The sequence below is a fragment of the Pygoscelis adeliae genome, unplaced genomic scaffold (genome assembly GCF_000699105.1).
Source record: "Pygoscelis adeliae isolate BGI_AS28 unplaced genomic scaffold, ASM69910v1 Scaffold590, whole genome shotgun sequence".
NCBI lineage: Eukaryota > Metazoa > Chordata > Aves > Sphenisciformes > Spheniscidae > Pygoscelis > Pygoscelis adeliae.
The window spans coordinates 380,584-397,124 of NW_008823962.1; the positions used below are offsets into that span (position 1 = coordinate 380,584).

The 16,541-nt window shown below is 43.9% G+C and overlaps 1 protein-coding gene across 1 annotated transcript in view; it reads left to right on the top strand.

The window, feature by feature from the left end:
- Positions 1-2,604: 2,604 nt before the first annotated feature.
- The window catches only part of PIAS4 (protein inhibitor of activated STAT, 4), a 19,271-nt gene continuing 5,334 nt past the window's right edge, over positions 2,605-16,541 (top strand). The window contains exons 1-8 of the mRNA XM_009323320.1: positions 2,605-3,037; positions 9,458-9,542; positions 11,299-11,340; positions 11,759-11,849; positions 12,203-12,331; positions 12,419-12,524; positions 15,901-15,974; positions 16,138-16,298. Coding sequence (XP_009321595.1) covers positions 2,605-3,037; positions 9,458-9,542; positions 11,299-11,340; positions 11,759-11,849; positions 12,203-12,331; positions 12,419-12,524; positions 15,901-15,974; positions 16,138-16,298 — 1,121 coding nt within the window. The remainder of the gene's footprint in view (positions 3,038-9,457; positions 9,543-11,298; positions 11,341-11,758; positions 11,850-12,202; positions 12,332-12,418; positions 12,525-15,900; positions 15,975-16,137; positions 16,299-16,541) is intronic.

Consider the following 16,541-nt stretch of genomic DNA (forward strand, 5'->3'; position numbering starts at 1 on the left):
GTCTTGTGCACCCCATCAGGCCTTCTGGGGGGAAGGGCCCCTGCTCTGCGGCGGGTTTCTCCTTTTCCCTCTGGGTCCCGGTTCACTGGCACCTCTCTGTGAGCCAGGACTTCTCTGTGTCCCGCTGTCGGCGCGTGGCAGCGCAGAGGACCGGCTGGTGGCACTTGAGCGGGCTTTACCCAACAGCGTCATGGGGAAGCTGGTGCTGAGGGTGCTTACTGAGCAGTGCCAACGGATGGAAAGTGTTTAGTGCCTGCAGCATCAGCTCATCGGTGAGGATGTGGCTAGGTGGTTGCAAAAATAAGATTTGGAAGAGTCTTGTTTTAGGAGGCACTGCTCTCGCCCTGCTGTTGGGCCCCTCCCGGTGTTGTGAGCTGAGCCCAGGACTCTGGAGGAGGAGATGAGCTTCCAAGGCATCGTGGTTTCCCCCATAGCGGGTGTTTGGGCTCTGTGCCGCTCACATGCAAGGCTTCCTCGGGGGGAGGAATAGTCTTTAGCGTTAACGATCTCAGTAGTTAATGTGATCTCTCTACAGCTCATACTATCGTGCAGGTCCAAGCCTCGGTGGTAGCTTTTCTTTGTCTGAAGCTTGTTCTTCTGTTATTGCTCAAGTGTGGTCACCCTTCTGGATCTTAAATCCTTCTAAATGTGAACTGCAGAAGAGTGTCAGTTCGAACTCCGCTCTACGCACCGAGAGTCCCAAGTGACCGGTGGTGTAGGAACAGTGAGTGCAGGAATACCTGTCTGCTGTGCTCCTGTGACTTCCCTGGTAATGCGCTGTTGAAGGATTTGTACTGCCTTGACATATTTATCTTTGCAAATATGCCATTTATCCTCTAAGTGCCTCAGAGAGGACAGCGCACTCTCCATTTTGGAGAAAACTGAGACACAGAAACTAAATTTTTGCAAGATTGCCCAGGTGGTATCTAGCGAAGCAGTGACATGAATCCAGATCTCTTGAATCCTGACTTTCTGGAAATCAAACATCCTTTCTCTCCTCTTTAAAGTTATCTGCCTTTTTTTCCTCTCATCAAAGGTATTTTGGGACACATCACGACTGCCAAAAATTTTAACTACAACCAGTGACGTTTGTGTAACATCTTTTGGGCTTCCAGATTAAATGAGAGATTTCATGAAAAAAGGAGAAAATAAAATGACATTTTCTCTGTAGTCTAATTCCCACACACGCCAAAGTGGTTGTTAAGTGTTTCTGGAGTCAGTAGTAGCTTTCTTAATTAAAAAAAAAAATCTGTATCTATTTTATTCCAGGAAATTACAAGGCTACTATTAACTTCCACGGAAATCTGTCTTCTATGCTTTCTTTTTTAATTTAATCCACAAACAAGAGTGGAGTATAGGTTGGGGAAAAGAGACCCACTGGGTCTCTGCTTCTGTTTGGGTTTTTTGGTTTTTTTTTACTGTGGGACAGCTGGAGTTTCTTCTGGAATTCCTGTGTTTTCCACAAACCAGGAAGGATATTGAGTGAATAACTGTGGGTACATCAAATATGTTTTCAGGGCAGCTTGACTTTTCAAAAACATACACTTGATAAGCTTGTCTTGTGCATCCATAAGGCTGCTTCGTCATAAGAGAGAACTGAAACATCAATCTGACCAGACTCTAGCAGTAGTTTTAACAGAAATAATTTCTAGTTCTTAGTCTGATGGAAAGTTGCCATATAATATGGTCTCTGAATCTGCTGACAGTTACAGACCTTCCGAGTTTCCACAGCAGCAAGAGAGTAAATTTTTGAAGACGGAGATAGTTGTTGGTTTTTTTTTTTTACTGCTTATCAAAACGCTGAAATCGATAGTGCCAGTGCAACAGCAAAGGCCGCTACTGGCTGTGATCATGGGGGAGTGCTTGGCAAAGCACCCAAATAGGGTTTGGAGGCACTGTTCTCATGGGAACATATTGCTCTCTTTAATAGTCTTTTAATATCTTCCCATAGTCTAAAATACATGATATTCTGTTAAAGATCCTGTGTATGTAGGAAGGATTCTGGAGGGGTTTTTTGCCCGTACAGATAATATACAGGTGCACTGAAATACAGTACGAAAGGATTGGCGGCCCCGGTTCACTTAAATGTCATCTGCCTTCCCGTTCACATTCATTTTCTTCCTCTGCCCTACGCTAATACCATTTTAGATGAAGTTTTTGACGTAGCGCTCTTACCCAAAGGTGCCTGGGAAGTTTGGATGCTTTGAGCCTCTGTGGCAAAGGAGTTAATGTGCTCTTTCATGTGTGGGGCCTGCTGTTTGAGATGTTTTCCTTTGTGGTCACTCTTGCTTCCAGTCGAACTGTCTTGAGGAGGCTTAGCATTTATCACAAAGGATTTTTGAGTGATTTGAGGATTATCGTGGGGTTTCTCTGATTTTGGTGTATTTCAATTGATGGTCTCCTCTGTATTTGCTTTGCTCAAACAAGTACCTAAGAAATGGGATGCTAATCGGGTGAATAACAGCTGATTTGAACAGACGGTTTGGTGTCTGTCTTATAAGGGATTTTTTAGTATCTTGAATTCCAGTTATAGAGTATAGTGAGAACTGACGCTTTGCATTTTTATAACTGTAAGAACGTTTTTAATTTTTTATCCCCTAGAACATGGTGATGAGTTTCCGAGTCTCAGATCTTCAGATGTTGCTGGGTTTTGTTGGCAGGAGTAAAAGCGGACTTAAACATGAACTAGTCACCAGAGCATTGCAATTGGTCCAATTTGACTGCAGCCCGGAAGTTTTCAAGAAAATTAAGGAGCTCTATGAGACTCGCTACGCCAAGAAGAGCTCTGAAGTCGCGCAGCCTCAGCCGCAGCAGCACCGGTCTCCCGAGGCACTCTCCATACATTCGTCGTACGACCGCGGGAGCACCGTTGCTCGGACTTCTATCTCCACTACTAATATTGACTATCCTGCGCTCTACGGGAAATACCTTAACGGACTGGGAAGGTTGCCACCCAAAGTGGCGAAGCCTGAAGTTCGGCTGGTGAAACTTCCCTTCTATACAACCCTGGATGAACTGTTGAAGCCAACAGAATTAGGTGAGTTTTCGATATGCTGGTGCGGTCATGATGGACTCGGTCTGGGAGAGAAAAGTGAACCTAGTTTAAGTGTCAAAAAGGTGACGGGGTGTTCGAGGATCTGTAAAGTCGAGTGACAGAAGGAGAGACTGATTAATGTGGTGGTGGATGCCCTCCTCTCCCCCCTCTCTCCCCTCAGAATTTAGAGAATATTATTTATATCTGTTGGTTTTGGGTTTTTTTCCCCTTGCCTTAGAACAGGAATGTGGTCACTTGGAGATGTAACTTGAAAGCCCGTTTTGTTCGGCTGTAGCTTTCTTATCCTTCGTTGGAAATGCTGCTGTGTTGCATGTTGCAGTCTTCTGCTGTGAATCATAACCTGTCTTCCATCTCCGTAATTTGGCAGTATATTGGTGAGAATCTTTCTGTGTTGGTGTCGCACCTGTGCTAAGCAAGTGTGCTGGCATATTCTGTGCTAATGCTGTTTTTCAGTGCTTAAAATACCTGACCTGAAGCCTCCTATGGATGAAAGAGGGTAGTACGCACATCAGACAGTATTTCTGACTTTTTTTTGTGTGCTTGTCATAGTTGTTTGTGCGTGATGCGGTGTATTTTGAGGGGCAACTAGGAAAACTGGAAGAAGTGCTTTTCCCCACCCTGGGGCTAGGAGACTGATTTTTTCATTATTTTAATTCTGAGAAACAGAGAGTATTGTCGCTGACGTTAAATATAACATTCTTGTAGCGAAGACAGTGTACAGAGGGGAGAAGTATCATTGTAGTCCGAGCCGCAGTGTCTCGTAAAGTCAACGTGGTAATATCGGGCTTCACTACTACATGAACCTAGAACTTGGGAAGCTGGTCTTTCTTCGCTGAAAAAAATGTTTTATGTGGATTGGAGGGAAAAAAAGAAGATAGATGAAGATATGATTGTGCAGGTACAAAAAAAAAAAGGGCCAATTCATCAGACTTTATGTAATTTTCATCTTCATTTGGAGGCATTAAATATGTTAATGCTGTGACCGTTAAAACAGCTGAGGTGTGACTGCCACTGTAAAGCTAAAATATTTTAAATGCTGTTTGGGGAATGGGTTAGTTCAGTCTTAAACGTGGGGTGGCATTTGTTAGTCAGGAATGCAAATGTAGTATTTTGAAGGAAAACAAATTTTCAAAAGGTGGAAACATCCAGAGAGAGGAGAAGAGCCTGGATATACTTACTGTGATTAACAGATTTCGTTAGAAGTTGGCATTAATCTTCTACATCAGATCAGAACTGAGGTCTCATGAAATTTAGTGTCTCCCCTCTGTTAGCTGGCACCTCCCTTGGGTCAGCTTGTTCCCTAAAGCATATTTGACAAATTTTCCCTTTTGATGAGAGTGTTTTCTACATAACGGTGGGGGATTGGTGGCGAGTAGCTGGGTATGAAAGATGTTCAGTCTTCGTTGTCCCAGTCAGCTGTTCAGAACCTAACGACGTCTTCTAGACACTTCTTTAGTTTCCCCGACTTGGTGACCTGCAATATAATTCCTTCTGCCTACGCCGATGTGAATAAAGAAGCATTTGTTTCTCTGTAAAACTGGGGTTATTTCAACACTGCATAGATATCGGCTGATCCCCATTGCTACCTGGCACAGCCGGGTGCTGGAATAACTTTGACATTAGAAGTTACGCTTGTATGGGGCTCTGCTTAGTGTGGAAGGATGATAAAACAAAGCACTCTGAGGAGAATAGTGGTTTTCCATACGGAAGCTGCACCAGTTCGTGCTTTGTTGCCCAGATTTCACGTTCTGTGTTTGGACCAAGCATAAGCTCCTTGTCAACCTCAGAAACTTGTAACGTGGAAGTACTTGAAAGAGATTTAAGATCTCGGATCCATTTAGAAACACCTAGCTGCTGTTGGAGTTCCCCATTTCCCAAGGCCACAGAAGAGGTATTTTAAGCACATAGCCATGGTGGGAGTAGGGGAAGCTTATGTTCTATATGTTCCAGACTTCGGTTGGAAGCATCTTTCTTAATGAAAAGGCTCTCTTGCCTCTTTGAGATGATTGCCTTGAGATCAAAGGTGAGGTGGGCGATGCCTAATTTGGTCTGTAGGCAAGCAGATTCCCTGAAGGACTATCAAATTACTATTAGACTTGTAGACAAAGGTAGTTTCAGCTGAAAGCAGATAGGTTAGGCCCATTGCGAACCAGTTAATATCTCATACTTGGTAACTGCACACACAATTTCAGTCAATTTAAGTCTTAAGTTTAGCATCTGAGTTACCTACATGAAAATAGCTTCTGCCACAGCTTTCTGCTTTGGTCTAAGGATGTCAACATGAGAGAATTCTTCTCATTTACTGAAATCGTTGCAATTCTCTTGGGTAGGTAAGGCTTAAAATTAAGATTGATCAGATACCTTTTTAGAGGGAATGAATACTAATTTCTTTCCTGCCTTGTATTTCAAGTAGCTAACAAGCGGAGTATTTACGTGAGCTCTGTGGTATCTGAGCACCTCGCCGATAAGTGTACCTATCCTCTGGCACCTTTTGGGGTAAAGCAGTGTGAATATGGTTTTTGACAGTAATAGCGTGCTGTAAGGAATTCTGAATTATTTTTTTGTTGTTGTTCCGAATGTTAGCAGCGACAGCCTGTACTCGCTGCAGATACCGAGGCTTCTGGCCTTCTCCTGGAGACGTGCCAAAGGAGATCTTGCGGTGCAGCTGTGGGAGCAGAAGGCCGTGCAGGCTGGGAGGTCCTGCCACTGTCAATGTAAACAGGATTTGTTTGGTTTTGCCCTTTTGATAATACCTGCCTTGCAGTGGTGGCGTTGCTGTTCTCTCATGTGTGAGTAGTAAAACTGCTCCAGCCCCCTCCTCTGAAGCAGGACTTCAGTCGCTGTAAACAGGGCCACCGATTTTGTGGCAAAGGCAACTGCCTTCCCCTGACTGCAATGCAAGCGCCGCTGCATTGGGCGATCTCCAAGGAATCCCAGCAAAAGCACGTGCTCAAACTGTTGCTATATCCACCTAAACAAACTGTGGTATGCATTAAAATGAGTGCTTCCGCCGCTTACAAAAATAAAGGATGTCCTACAGTCAACTTGTCCTGTCTCCCCAGGCCCCGCATGAACAAAAATGACCTTCAGTCTAGTCAGAGTAGTTCCAGTAGCCAAGGAGGGGAAAAAAAGCCCTCCTATATATTGTATTGTGCCCTGAGATGGGCTGTTTTGGAGGCGTAGGGATGTCAATGAGGACTTGCAACGAGCTCCTCAGCCCTACAGAAGCCTCTTGCCAGCAGCTCACCTCTGGCTGATCTACCTTTGGGATCTCCAGCCACAGTGATGACAATATAATCTCTCTTTCCTGGGGGTATATAATGCCTTTAGCGAGTTTGACCAATCAGTATAATAGTGAGGAATGTTACATTTAAAAAAAGCCAAACCAAACAAACAAACCCAACCCTTGTTGCAGGGAAACCCTAAAACCCCGAAATCGATGTAGTCGTTATTTCGCACGGCATGGTCTAGCCTGCCAGATCGAGAGCTGCAGCCGAGGTTGGCTTCTCAGAATAGGAATCCATTGCAATTACGTTGGGCTAAAGTCTTGAATATGGTTTGCCAAGTCCTTTTGGGTTTTGGAAGTTTTACGCCTTGACTCATTCTGAGGATTGCCGATCGAGCTTAGTCTTAAAAATTGATTTCCTGCGATTGTCAACTGTTAAAATAAATTGATCCCAGCAGCCATTTTACAAGTCACGGAGCTGAGTTGTGTGCTGAGGCATCTGTCCTGGAGAAAGGATGAAACTCAGTTATCTTAAAATATTTAGCTTTAAAAAACTGTAATGTTTTTTCTGGCTGCTCAGCAAAGAAATGAATAGCTGATTAGGTACCCTACAAGTGTACCTCCTGGAGTTTGGGCTTATTTTCCAGCATTAAGATTTTGAAGGAGAATTGGGTCTTTACGCAGGTCTGTCTCAGAGCGTTTTTTCTTCCGGTCCTTTGGGGAAAGTTCTCTTGCACTCTTCTCCAAAGCATCCAGTTCTGATTGCTGTTGGCAACGAGGTATGCATGGACACATCCTGAGTCTGTTTAGTAGTGTCCTGTCTTGATTTTTTGTTCTCCCTTCAGCTCTTTTTTTTGTCCAGGTAACATTGGAGTGCTTTGTGTGACTCTGCGGCAGCTGTCTGTGAGCGCAGTTGAGAAGTACCCCTCAATTCTTGCCTGGAGAAGGGTCTTTCACAGTGAGAAATAAAGAAAATGGGGAGCGTGTGCTGCTGCTCATTTCTCTTACTTCACGCACAAAGAGGAGACTTGTTAACTCAGTAGCTGTAGAGGAATGTAGGCACCTGACTATTTTTTGTTTTCCTGTAACGGTGGTTGCACAGTCTAACTGTGTAGCCCATCGATAGCTGGTGCTTTGCAGCCAGGACTGCTGCACGAACTCGCCATCGTGTCCCGTACGTGGTAGCGGTGGCCTTCAGCCTCAGCCCCGGAGCGGTACTTGCTTCTGGTGTTGTCAGCAACTATTTGGTGTGTCACAGAAATGAGCAAATTACCTGTTTTGAAATTCAATAGCGTGCTGGGTTTAATGCTAGAATGTTTTGCTGGAGAGGTGATAGCAAATTTGTTGGCTACTTCACAGGGTTTGACTTCCATCTCTGACGGCATCCTCTAACGGTGCCGGTCAGTGCTGCGGGCAGCCCGCTTTCAGCAGCCAGGCCCTATTTTTGTAAAAGAAGGGTGAGCTGATACAAATGCAAAATAAACCATGAACAACTTCTCAGTTTTCCTAATCTGGTTTGCTTTGTCTTCGTGTAGGTCAACAATCAGGAGGACAGTGTGTCTATAGACAGTTATATAAGCAATAATATTAAAAAGATTTTTTGTTGTTGTTATCATTCATCACTTTCTAAAAAGAACAGTCCTTATGAAATGCTTTACTTCTCGATGGTTGTTTCGGTCAAGAGACATTTGGATGAAAACTGGAATTAAATTGAAAGTCCGTAAAGATACCCTAATTTTTTTTTATTTCTGAAAGCCCTTTTTGCGTTTTTAAAGCTGAATTACCAAAGGGAGGTATCCATAGTCAGTGAATCAGATTGTCACCGTGTCTTCCAAGATATTAGAGCTGCTGAGGTCTTATCCTTCCTTCAACTGATCTTATTCATAGACAGTAAAGCACGCTTTTCTGCTTCTCAAATTCTGGTATATTGGCTTTGAATAAACTAGCAATTGAAGATTTTTTGTTGTTGTTATCATTCATCACTTTCTAAAAAGAACAGTCCTTATGAAATGCTTTACTTCTCGACGGTTGTTTCGGTCAAGAGACATTTGGATGAAAACTGGAATTAAATTGAAAGTCCGTAAAGATACCCTAATTTTTTTTTTATTTCTGAAAGCCCTTTTTGCGTTTTTAAAGCTGAATTACCAAAGGGAGGTATCCATAGTCAGTGAATCAGATTGTCACCGTGTCTTCCAAGATATTAGAGCTGCTGAGGTCTTATCCTTCCTTCAACTGATCTTATTCATAGACAGTAAAGCACGCTTTTCTGCTTCTCAAATTCTGGTATATTGGCTTTGAATAAACTAGCAATTGAAGTGATGCAAAGAAAAAAATCTGATTCTTGCTAAAAAGAAAAAATAAAAGCTGTTTTATCACTTCCTGTTCTTTGTGTTTATCCTGTGACTTTCACCAGCTCAGGGCCTTGACTTCAGTTGGGAACGTGTGCTGACAATAAACTTTAGTGTGTTTGAATTTAATAAAAGGTCCTGACTTAAGTATATAAGTTTTCCACGTCTCAGACTTAATTTTAACCATGTTAAATGCATTTTGGGAATGGATAAAAGGCCAATTAATGCTGGGTTCTCAGTTACGTTTTTCTGAAGGTGGAGTGCTGTAACACCCTACCTATAAATGCACCCTCAAGGTCATGTGTTTGTAAGTCATGTTTTGTCTCTTACAGCTGGTTTTTTGTGATGCTTTTTTTATTGCCTAAGCTGATCTTTGTTGTTGTTTCCTTTCTCTTCCAGAATCAGTCTGATCAGTCTGGTGGTTTCATGCTTTCATGTCATGCATAGGTCTCTTCTTATGCTTCTTTGAGTTCTAGTCTCCACACTGTGACGCCACTTATGGTTTGTTCTTATGTGAACGCGAGATTGCTGGCTCATTGATTGTTTGAGGGGAGGAAAAAGAAAAGGAAAAAAAAAAAGCAGGTCCAAATCCAGTGCGTACTATTAGTGCGGTAACTAGGAAAACAGGCAAGCAATAAATGAGCAAAGCTGTAATCAACAGTAGATTTACCAAAGTGCACGACGATTGGAGTTCTTGTGCAGCTGTATGGGAGAAAACAAGACTTCGAAGTAAACATAGCTCAGAACATACAAAATCACCTTGCGCTTAGCAATGTAAGAAGAGCTAGATATTATCGGTTTGATGTACAGTCTTTTTTTCCTCTTCAGTTCCACAGAATAATGAGAAGCTTCAGGAAAGTCCGTGCATTTTTGCATTAACGCCAAGACAAGTGGAGTTGATCAGAAATTCCAGGTACTTCTCATTGGGTATTTAACAGTCCAAGAAAATGTAGCTGTATAATTCCTCTGTGTTCCCTCTCTGTGGAAGCTTCTGTTCTCTGCAAGGAAACACAGTTTGTTTGAGGACATTAGCAGACAGGCTACTTCTCATGTAAAGCAAATAGCTTTGGGGGAGGTGGGAGGTACAACTTTACCCATCTAAGTCCCTAAGTTTCACTTCTGCTCCTCTACTCTTGCTTTTGAATAGTACATTTGGGCAGGAAACAGTATGAAATTGTTGATGACCTAAATTCTCTGTTGAGCTTGTGTTGTGAATATTTGCGGTTTTTTCTTTCCATCAGAAGTTCAAAAGCTATACATGTAACGCTGTTTGCATCTGAAAGAAAGCTTCCTTGTTGTGAAGGATGCTATAGTAACTGCATTAAAAAAAAAAAAAAATCTTGCACCGATTAGGATTTACCCTGACCTCTGTCGTGATGCAACTTTTGATTCAAACAATGAAACGCCTAAGAGATGTCAGTGCAGGCAGTAAGGCTTCCTCTTTTGCTGACCTGCTTCCTTGGTCCTTGCTGCTGTGAAAGGACAATGACGCAGAAGAGGTCCTCCAAAACTAAACGCAAAACCTCTAAATGTTTCTCTTTGTGGTAAAATCATACTGTTATCACAGAGTCGGAGAAAGATGGCGTTTCTTGGATATCTAGGGCTTGGTTACTGTTGTGATCCCAGTAGGTCAACAGAAGCAGTGCAGGGGAAGCTGTCTGAAGACTTAACAGAAAGGAAATGATATACCACAGAAGTCTTTAAGTGTGATGAAAGACTACGTGTGTTGTGGCCGATTCTTGACGCTCTTTTCTCCATATATTCAGATTTGTGAGAAAACTTTCACTGTCAGTAACACAACTTAAATATTTCATAGCAGGGGTGTCAGTGAGAGTCCAGAATGATCACACAGCGCAGGTCCATCTTCTGCCGCTGCTTGTGGGTGGTACCAGATGTGTTTCCCCCGGATCTAAAACTGCCACATCAGCTCCTGTCTGTCAGCTGAACTGAGGTTCCATCCCTTCCACCCCTAAAATCAAAACATTTATACGAAAACACTGGATTGGAATGTGAAACACTTTCAGAGGCAAATCAAGACTAATTCGGGGATCTTATCTAACGCCTTGCATCCTGTGCAGAAATTAGAGTATGTTTTCCACCTGCGTATAAAGACTCCTAATAAAATACCCTTGTTCTGTGACATGTTGCTATCCTGATACCAGTTGAAATCCTGTTATGAATAGCACTACTGAAGTTAGCAATATTAACGGTTGTTCTGCTGGTGCCTTAATACTTGGTTCCTCGGTTTGCATGAACAGCTTTAGCTGAATAATTGAACAAAGAAAGTCTTCAAAGAACACTGTCAGGTAGACCTGACCTTAAAACCTAGTTTTTGTAAATGCTTAGAAATCAGCAAAAGGATGCCAGGTAAATTGATACCTTTCACCCAACACTTCTACAGTTTTGAAAACCCAGAGAAAGGCTATAGGACGGTGCATTAGGAAAGGACCACTGATATTTGCAGAGGGAATTGTACAATTTAAATAAAACTCTGTAAAGTAGTCCTTTGAAGGTTTATAAAAAAACCCAAACAAACTAAAACCCTTGAGTCTGGCAAAAGTGGCAGCTGATTTTGGTTGGTTTGGGGTTTTTTTGTGTGGTTTTGTTTGGTTGGTTGGTTTATTTTACGTAACTAATCTAAAGTTTCTGTTTCTTCTTTAATTTACTAGGGAGTTGCAACCCGGTGTGAAATCGGTTCAGGTTGTGCTAAGGTATGTCTGAGCATGGGGTTGATTTAACATCAGGTGCAGAACAGGAGGGGAGGAGGGAATGCACTACCAAAAGATATTAACTTTCAATGTGGTTTTCGTAGCTACAAAGATAACTTACCGTAAGCTGTTTGTTCACATGCCTAACGCAAGCATCTTATACTCTACTTTCTAACCGCTTCCTACGTGTACTGCTTGGGTTAGTGCTGCAGTAGAAGACAGCAGTGTGTCCGATGTTGCTGCCCAGGTATCAAGCCTGCGTCCGATCTGGGAGAGCCGAGTGGAATTGGCTTTGCTTTGGCCAGATGAGGGAGCATGGGTTGGAGTGGTGATGGTTGGCTGCCGGTAGCTGTTGATGTGCAGCGAGCTTTGAACGTGCAAACAGCATGGGGATACTGAGAGACGTGTCGTTTCTTTACAGAATCTGTTACACAGACACTAGTTCTCCTCAGGAGGATCAGTACCCTCCGAACATTGCAGTGAAAGTGAATCATAGTTACTGCTCAGTGCCGGTAAGTCAGCTCAGCCAGGAGGTGTGACATTGCAACTTTGGAAGGACTTGTGTAATTTAGAAGGAAATTATTTTCCTGATGAATGCAGACAAGAAGCTAGAGTATAAAAGTGCACTGCTTAGTTTAAAGCTAATTTTCTAATGGATTAGCTATGTTGTTAATAAACTGTTCTTGCAAAAAGACTCGATCCTTTTTACTTTGCGCTTAGTCTGACTGTTCAGCTCCCTTCTACCCCCCTCCTTGAAAACTGTGGGTGAGTAGAATTTAGTGATGAAGCTGATGAATAGACGTACCCACATAGAAGCATCTTGAGTAAAAAAAATATATATATATATTTAATCTTTCTGCCTTAGGGCTACTATCCATCAAACAAACCTGGAGTGGAACCTAAAAGGCCCTGTCGTCCCATCAACCTCACCCATCTCATGTACTTGTCTGCAGCGACCAATCGCATCACCGTTACCTGGGGGAATTACGGGAAGGTACGTGCCAAAGGAAATCGCGCAGGACTGCACGAACGAGTGCAAAGGAGCAGCCTCGCTCATTCTTTCCCTTCCTTCTCTCATTAGAGCTATTCCGTGGGGCTGTACTTAGTGCGGCAGATGACCTCAGCAGAGCTGCTGCAGAGGTTGAAAACCATTGGGATCAAACATCCAGAACTCTGCAAGGCACTTGGTGAGTATGTCTGCTTATGAGGTGGCTCGGGGAGGTCCGCTGTATGCCTGTCAGACTGCAGCATTCCTAATAGGCTGCTAGAAATATGCTTGGGAACAGCTGCCAAGTTTTATACAATTTCTTTCCTCCAGTTGTGTAAAAACACTTTTTATTTGAACGGACTTGCTAAGCTGTGTGTCAGTGGTGTGAAATTGCCCCAAATCTGTGTGCAAGTGCAGCGCTTCTGCAGCGCGTGTTTCTCGTGGCTCTGCAGAAGCTCTGAATCACTTTAGTTGGATTTAGAATTTGTCCCCAGGTCGTATCGTGGTGGGTGCCGCTGAGGGCCAGTGTCATTCTGACGCGAATGGCTTCATGCCTTCACCTGAGTAATTATGAGCTGACGAACATTACCACAGCACCTCGGCCTTGACCCGCACTATTTCCAAAGGAGATTTCTGGAGCAAGGGATCCTGGTGAAAATGTCCTGCTGCCCCAACCCCCCCGTGAATCCTAGGGGCTGGCAGTGGGATTTCATCACCAGCACTTTCATATGCGTTGAGAGCTTCAGAGAAGAGATGATCCCGAGAGATGCTTATCCTAGACCGCTCAGGTAAATCATCATGGTATGAGGCAAATGCAAAACATTATTGAAAATGAGGGGAAATTACCTTTCCGAGGCAGAGTCTGACTTGCAGCTCATGAGAGCCTGGAGGATTTCCAGTTATTTAATGTTACTGGAGAGAGCATTCTTACTGTTTAGTTCTGCGTGGGAGAACTAACACCCTGGATCGTGATGGTCTTTAAAACATACTATTCAGATCATGGACAACTCTTACCGAGTATAATCTTGAGGATAGACTGTGGTTTTTAGGGGAGGTGGTGGTTTCAGGCATGTCCGGTCTTCAGATGCCTAATGCACGTTGTGGGACACGCTGCTGCTTAGGCCAAACTTTTGATCTTCATGTTAAGTGCAGCATTTCTGCAGCTGATGCTGAACGCTTCTATATCTGTGTGCCCCACCAAGTAGTGTCCATGGCAGTCTTGATCATATTAGACCACTCTGACAGCCACCACTTACCTATTGACATAAGAAATGAAAATTTCCATTTGTGAAATATCCACCATCTCAGAAGCCTGAGGCACTGGCTGTGCTCCCTTTTTTTGCTGTTCACCAGAACCTTAAATGAATTGAGCAGAGGCTGGCTTTTGAGTTGTCCTGAACTGCGGAGGATCCTCTCATTCTTCTCTGACACTTCTTGAAACCAGGCTCAGCAATATGTGCTGTTCCCTTTAAAGCAAGCACTCACAGGATGGCCTCTCAATCTGAGAGGGGCAGGCAGAGGCTCTGAAAGGAGCTTTCTTGCCTTTTCCACTCGGTAACAAGTGTGTGCCTCCAGTTCTACCGAGTCAGATAACTAACAGCTTTGGCTGGGCTTCGGGGCAGAGATGAGTTGCATTTGGTGACCTTAAATTTAACCAAATAGGAAAGTTTCAGTTCCTTTGGCCTGTTACTGCTTGGAAGTTGTTTGGACATCTGAAACTGGCAGGCACAAGTAGCTTGTAAACTTTGCTTCTATAGCTCTGGTCTGTTCTGCAAATGATTCCATATCATGTTCATTGCAATATCCCTCAGTTCTCACTGAAGCTACCCTTTGACTTCGGTTGCATCTCGGGGCTGACTCATCTTCCTTTGCATATGCTTCTGTTGACTTTAGTATAGGAACATTGTCTGAAAACAGAGATGCTTACATACGCGGCTGTGGATCCAAAAGCAGGCTTAAGAGAGCTTGATTCTAATCAGGAGGTCCTAGAAAATGCCCATTTCTCCTTCTCATGAATCATAGTAATTAATGCACAGAGAATGCCCTTACAAAGAACTTTATGAAAAATTAAGCTTGGATGAACAGTCTCCTAGCGTGAAGAAAACACCAGATCTTGTAATCTTGTGGGAATTTCACAACTGAGAAGTCACTCTCTAATTAGAGCTGTGTGTTGCAAAACGACTTGTAGCCTCATTGTCTGGAGACATCTTGTTATGATCTGAAAAGGTCAAAAGAAATGGTTGACTTGCTCCAAAGAAAAATGGTGATGGAAGTGTCAAAGGACTCTTCAGACAGCAGTGTTAGCAGCAGCTACTCTTTAGGAGTTGTGTCGTAGTTTAAAGCTAATTTTCTATGTTGATTCCGCACCTTGGTGTGGGACCTGCATGTCTGCTGCTGCTCTTGATTTGCCTGCAGCTCCTCTGGGTTTTCCTTTCAGGATGCAGCAGCGGGGGCAGGATTCTCTACCTCCTTTCCTAACGTCTGATTCTTCCCAAATATATGCTGGATCGCTGCTTGTGACTGTTTTTGCATGGCTGCCTTGCTCTTTGAGCTGTCTGCCCTGCTACCTCTGGGTCTGTTTGCAGTTCCTGTGACACAGTCTGCTGGAATAAATGAGCTGGCCAGCACATAAACTGAAGAGTTACAGCTCAGTAGCGCTAAGAAGAGGCTTGTGTATTTGATGGGGAAATGATGGGATGTGGTTTCCTGTCAATTTGACTGTATCCCGTGTTTGCTGGCTTCTGGGGGAACTTTCTCTGAATTTCAAGGGGCAGGGAGAGGCAGGTAACCCTGTCCTATTGCCACTGATCTCAGAAGGGAATAAAATATGTCATGCTTATGCTAATGACCAGATAAGCCTAAGCTGACTTCGTTCCAGAAGTCTTGCCATGTGCTAGAGCTCTGTCCCTCCGCTCTTGCCCTCCTTTCGGGAAGTCCAGGTATGCGGGTGTCTTAGTCCCCTCCGAAGGCGGACAAAGTTAACTCCCAGTTGGCTGCCTTGGGATAATATTAACATGAAGAAGCTGGTCAGCAGTGTGATTTCCTCTGTGTACCCCAGCCGCCCAGCCTGTAGTTTGTAAAGAAGAGGTGGAAGGGTCGCTAAGAGAGCATTAACAGCCTAGCTAGCAGTTAGTATGCAGCCGGTTGCCCTCATCCCAACACCTAAGTCCATCCCGGCTCCTTCATTTGGTCTGCCTGGAGGAGAGGCAGCATGTGCTGTTTGGCTGGGAGAGCTGGGTCGTTGGGACAGGGGGGCTGTAAGAAAACGTGGTCCTGGTTGACCAAAAAGTACTCCAGCTGGCCTGTAGACCATGAACTGCCTCATCATGCACAAGGTTTTTGACTAGCCAAGCAGCGTCTCTACTGAGCTCTGCGGGTTGCGCAAGCCTGGTCCAATACAACAGCTTTCTGTCTTCTGTGTCCTCTGTCCCTGACTGGCAGAGGTTGTCCATCTGTGGGGAAAATGACTCGTACGCAGCCGAGGGCTGTCAGTGAGCTGCTTGACCTGTGCTGCACATTGTTTCCAAGGTTTAAATTTGCATCTGTTAAATTTTGTGCTCTCTACTCTTATGCAGTAAAAGAGAAGCTACGCTTGGATCCAGACAGTGAAATTGCTACTACAGGTGTTCGTGTCTCTCTTATCTGTCCGGTAAGTCTTTGCGATATATTTTAGCTCCCTTTTGTCAAGAAACCTTATTCTGCTGCCAGACCATCTCTGCAAGCTAGCGAACCTTTTTGCTTAGGAGGAGAACCGTCTGGCGATAGCTTGGGGGTGGGTTTTATTGCTGATCTTCTGCTCTTTGGTTCAACAGCTAGTGAAGATGCGGCTGTCTGTCCCGTGCCGGGCGGAGACCTGTGCACATCTGCAGTGCTTTGATGCAGTCTTCTACCTACAGATGAATGAGAAAAAGCCCACTTGGATGTGCCCTGTGTGTGACAAACCAGCACCCTACGACCAGCTAATAATTGATGGGTGAGTAAATACACTTCTTTGTCCTCAAGCCCTTTCTTTTCTCCGCTGCGTGCGGCATCTTGTCTTTTTGTCTGTGCATCTGATTGAAGTTCACCTCAAAACAAAGTTGGAAGCTTATTCTGCTGGTGCATAATATTCTGACTTAATTGTCTTGGTGTGTTAGAGCAAGGCTTGACTGTTTGTCTGCCATTCTTAATGTTTGGATTACGCTAAAGTGTTTTGAGAATGCAGCATTTACTGCCT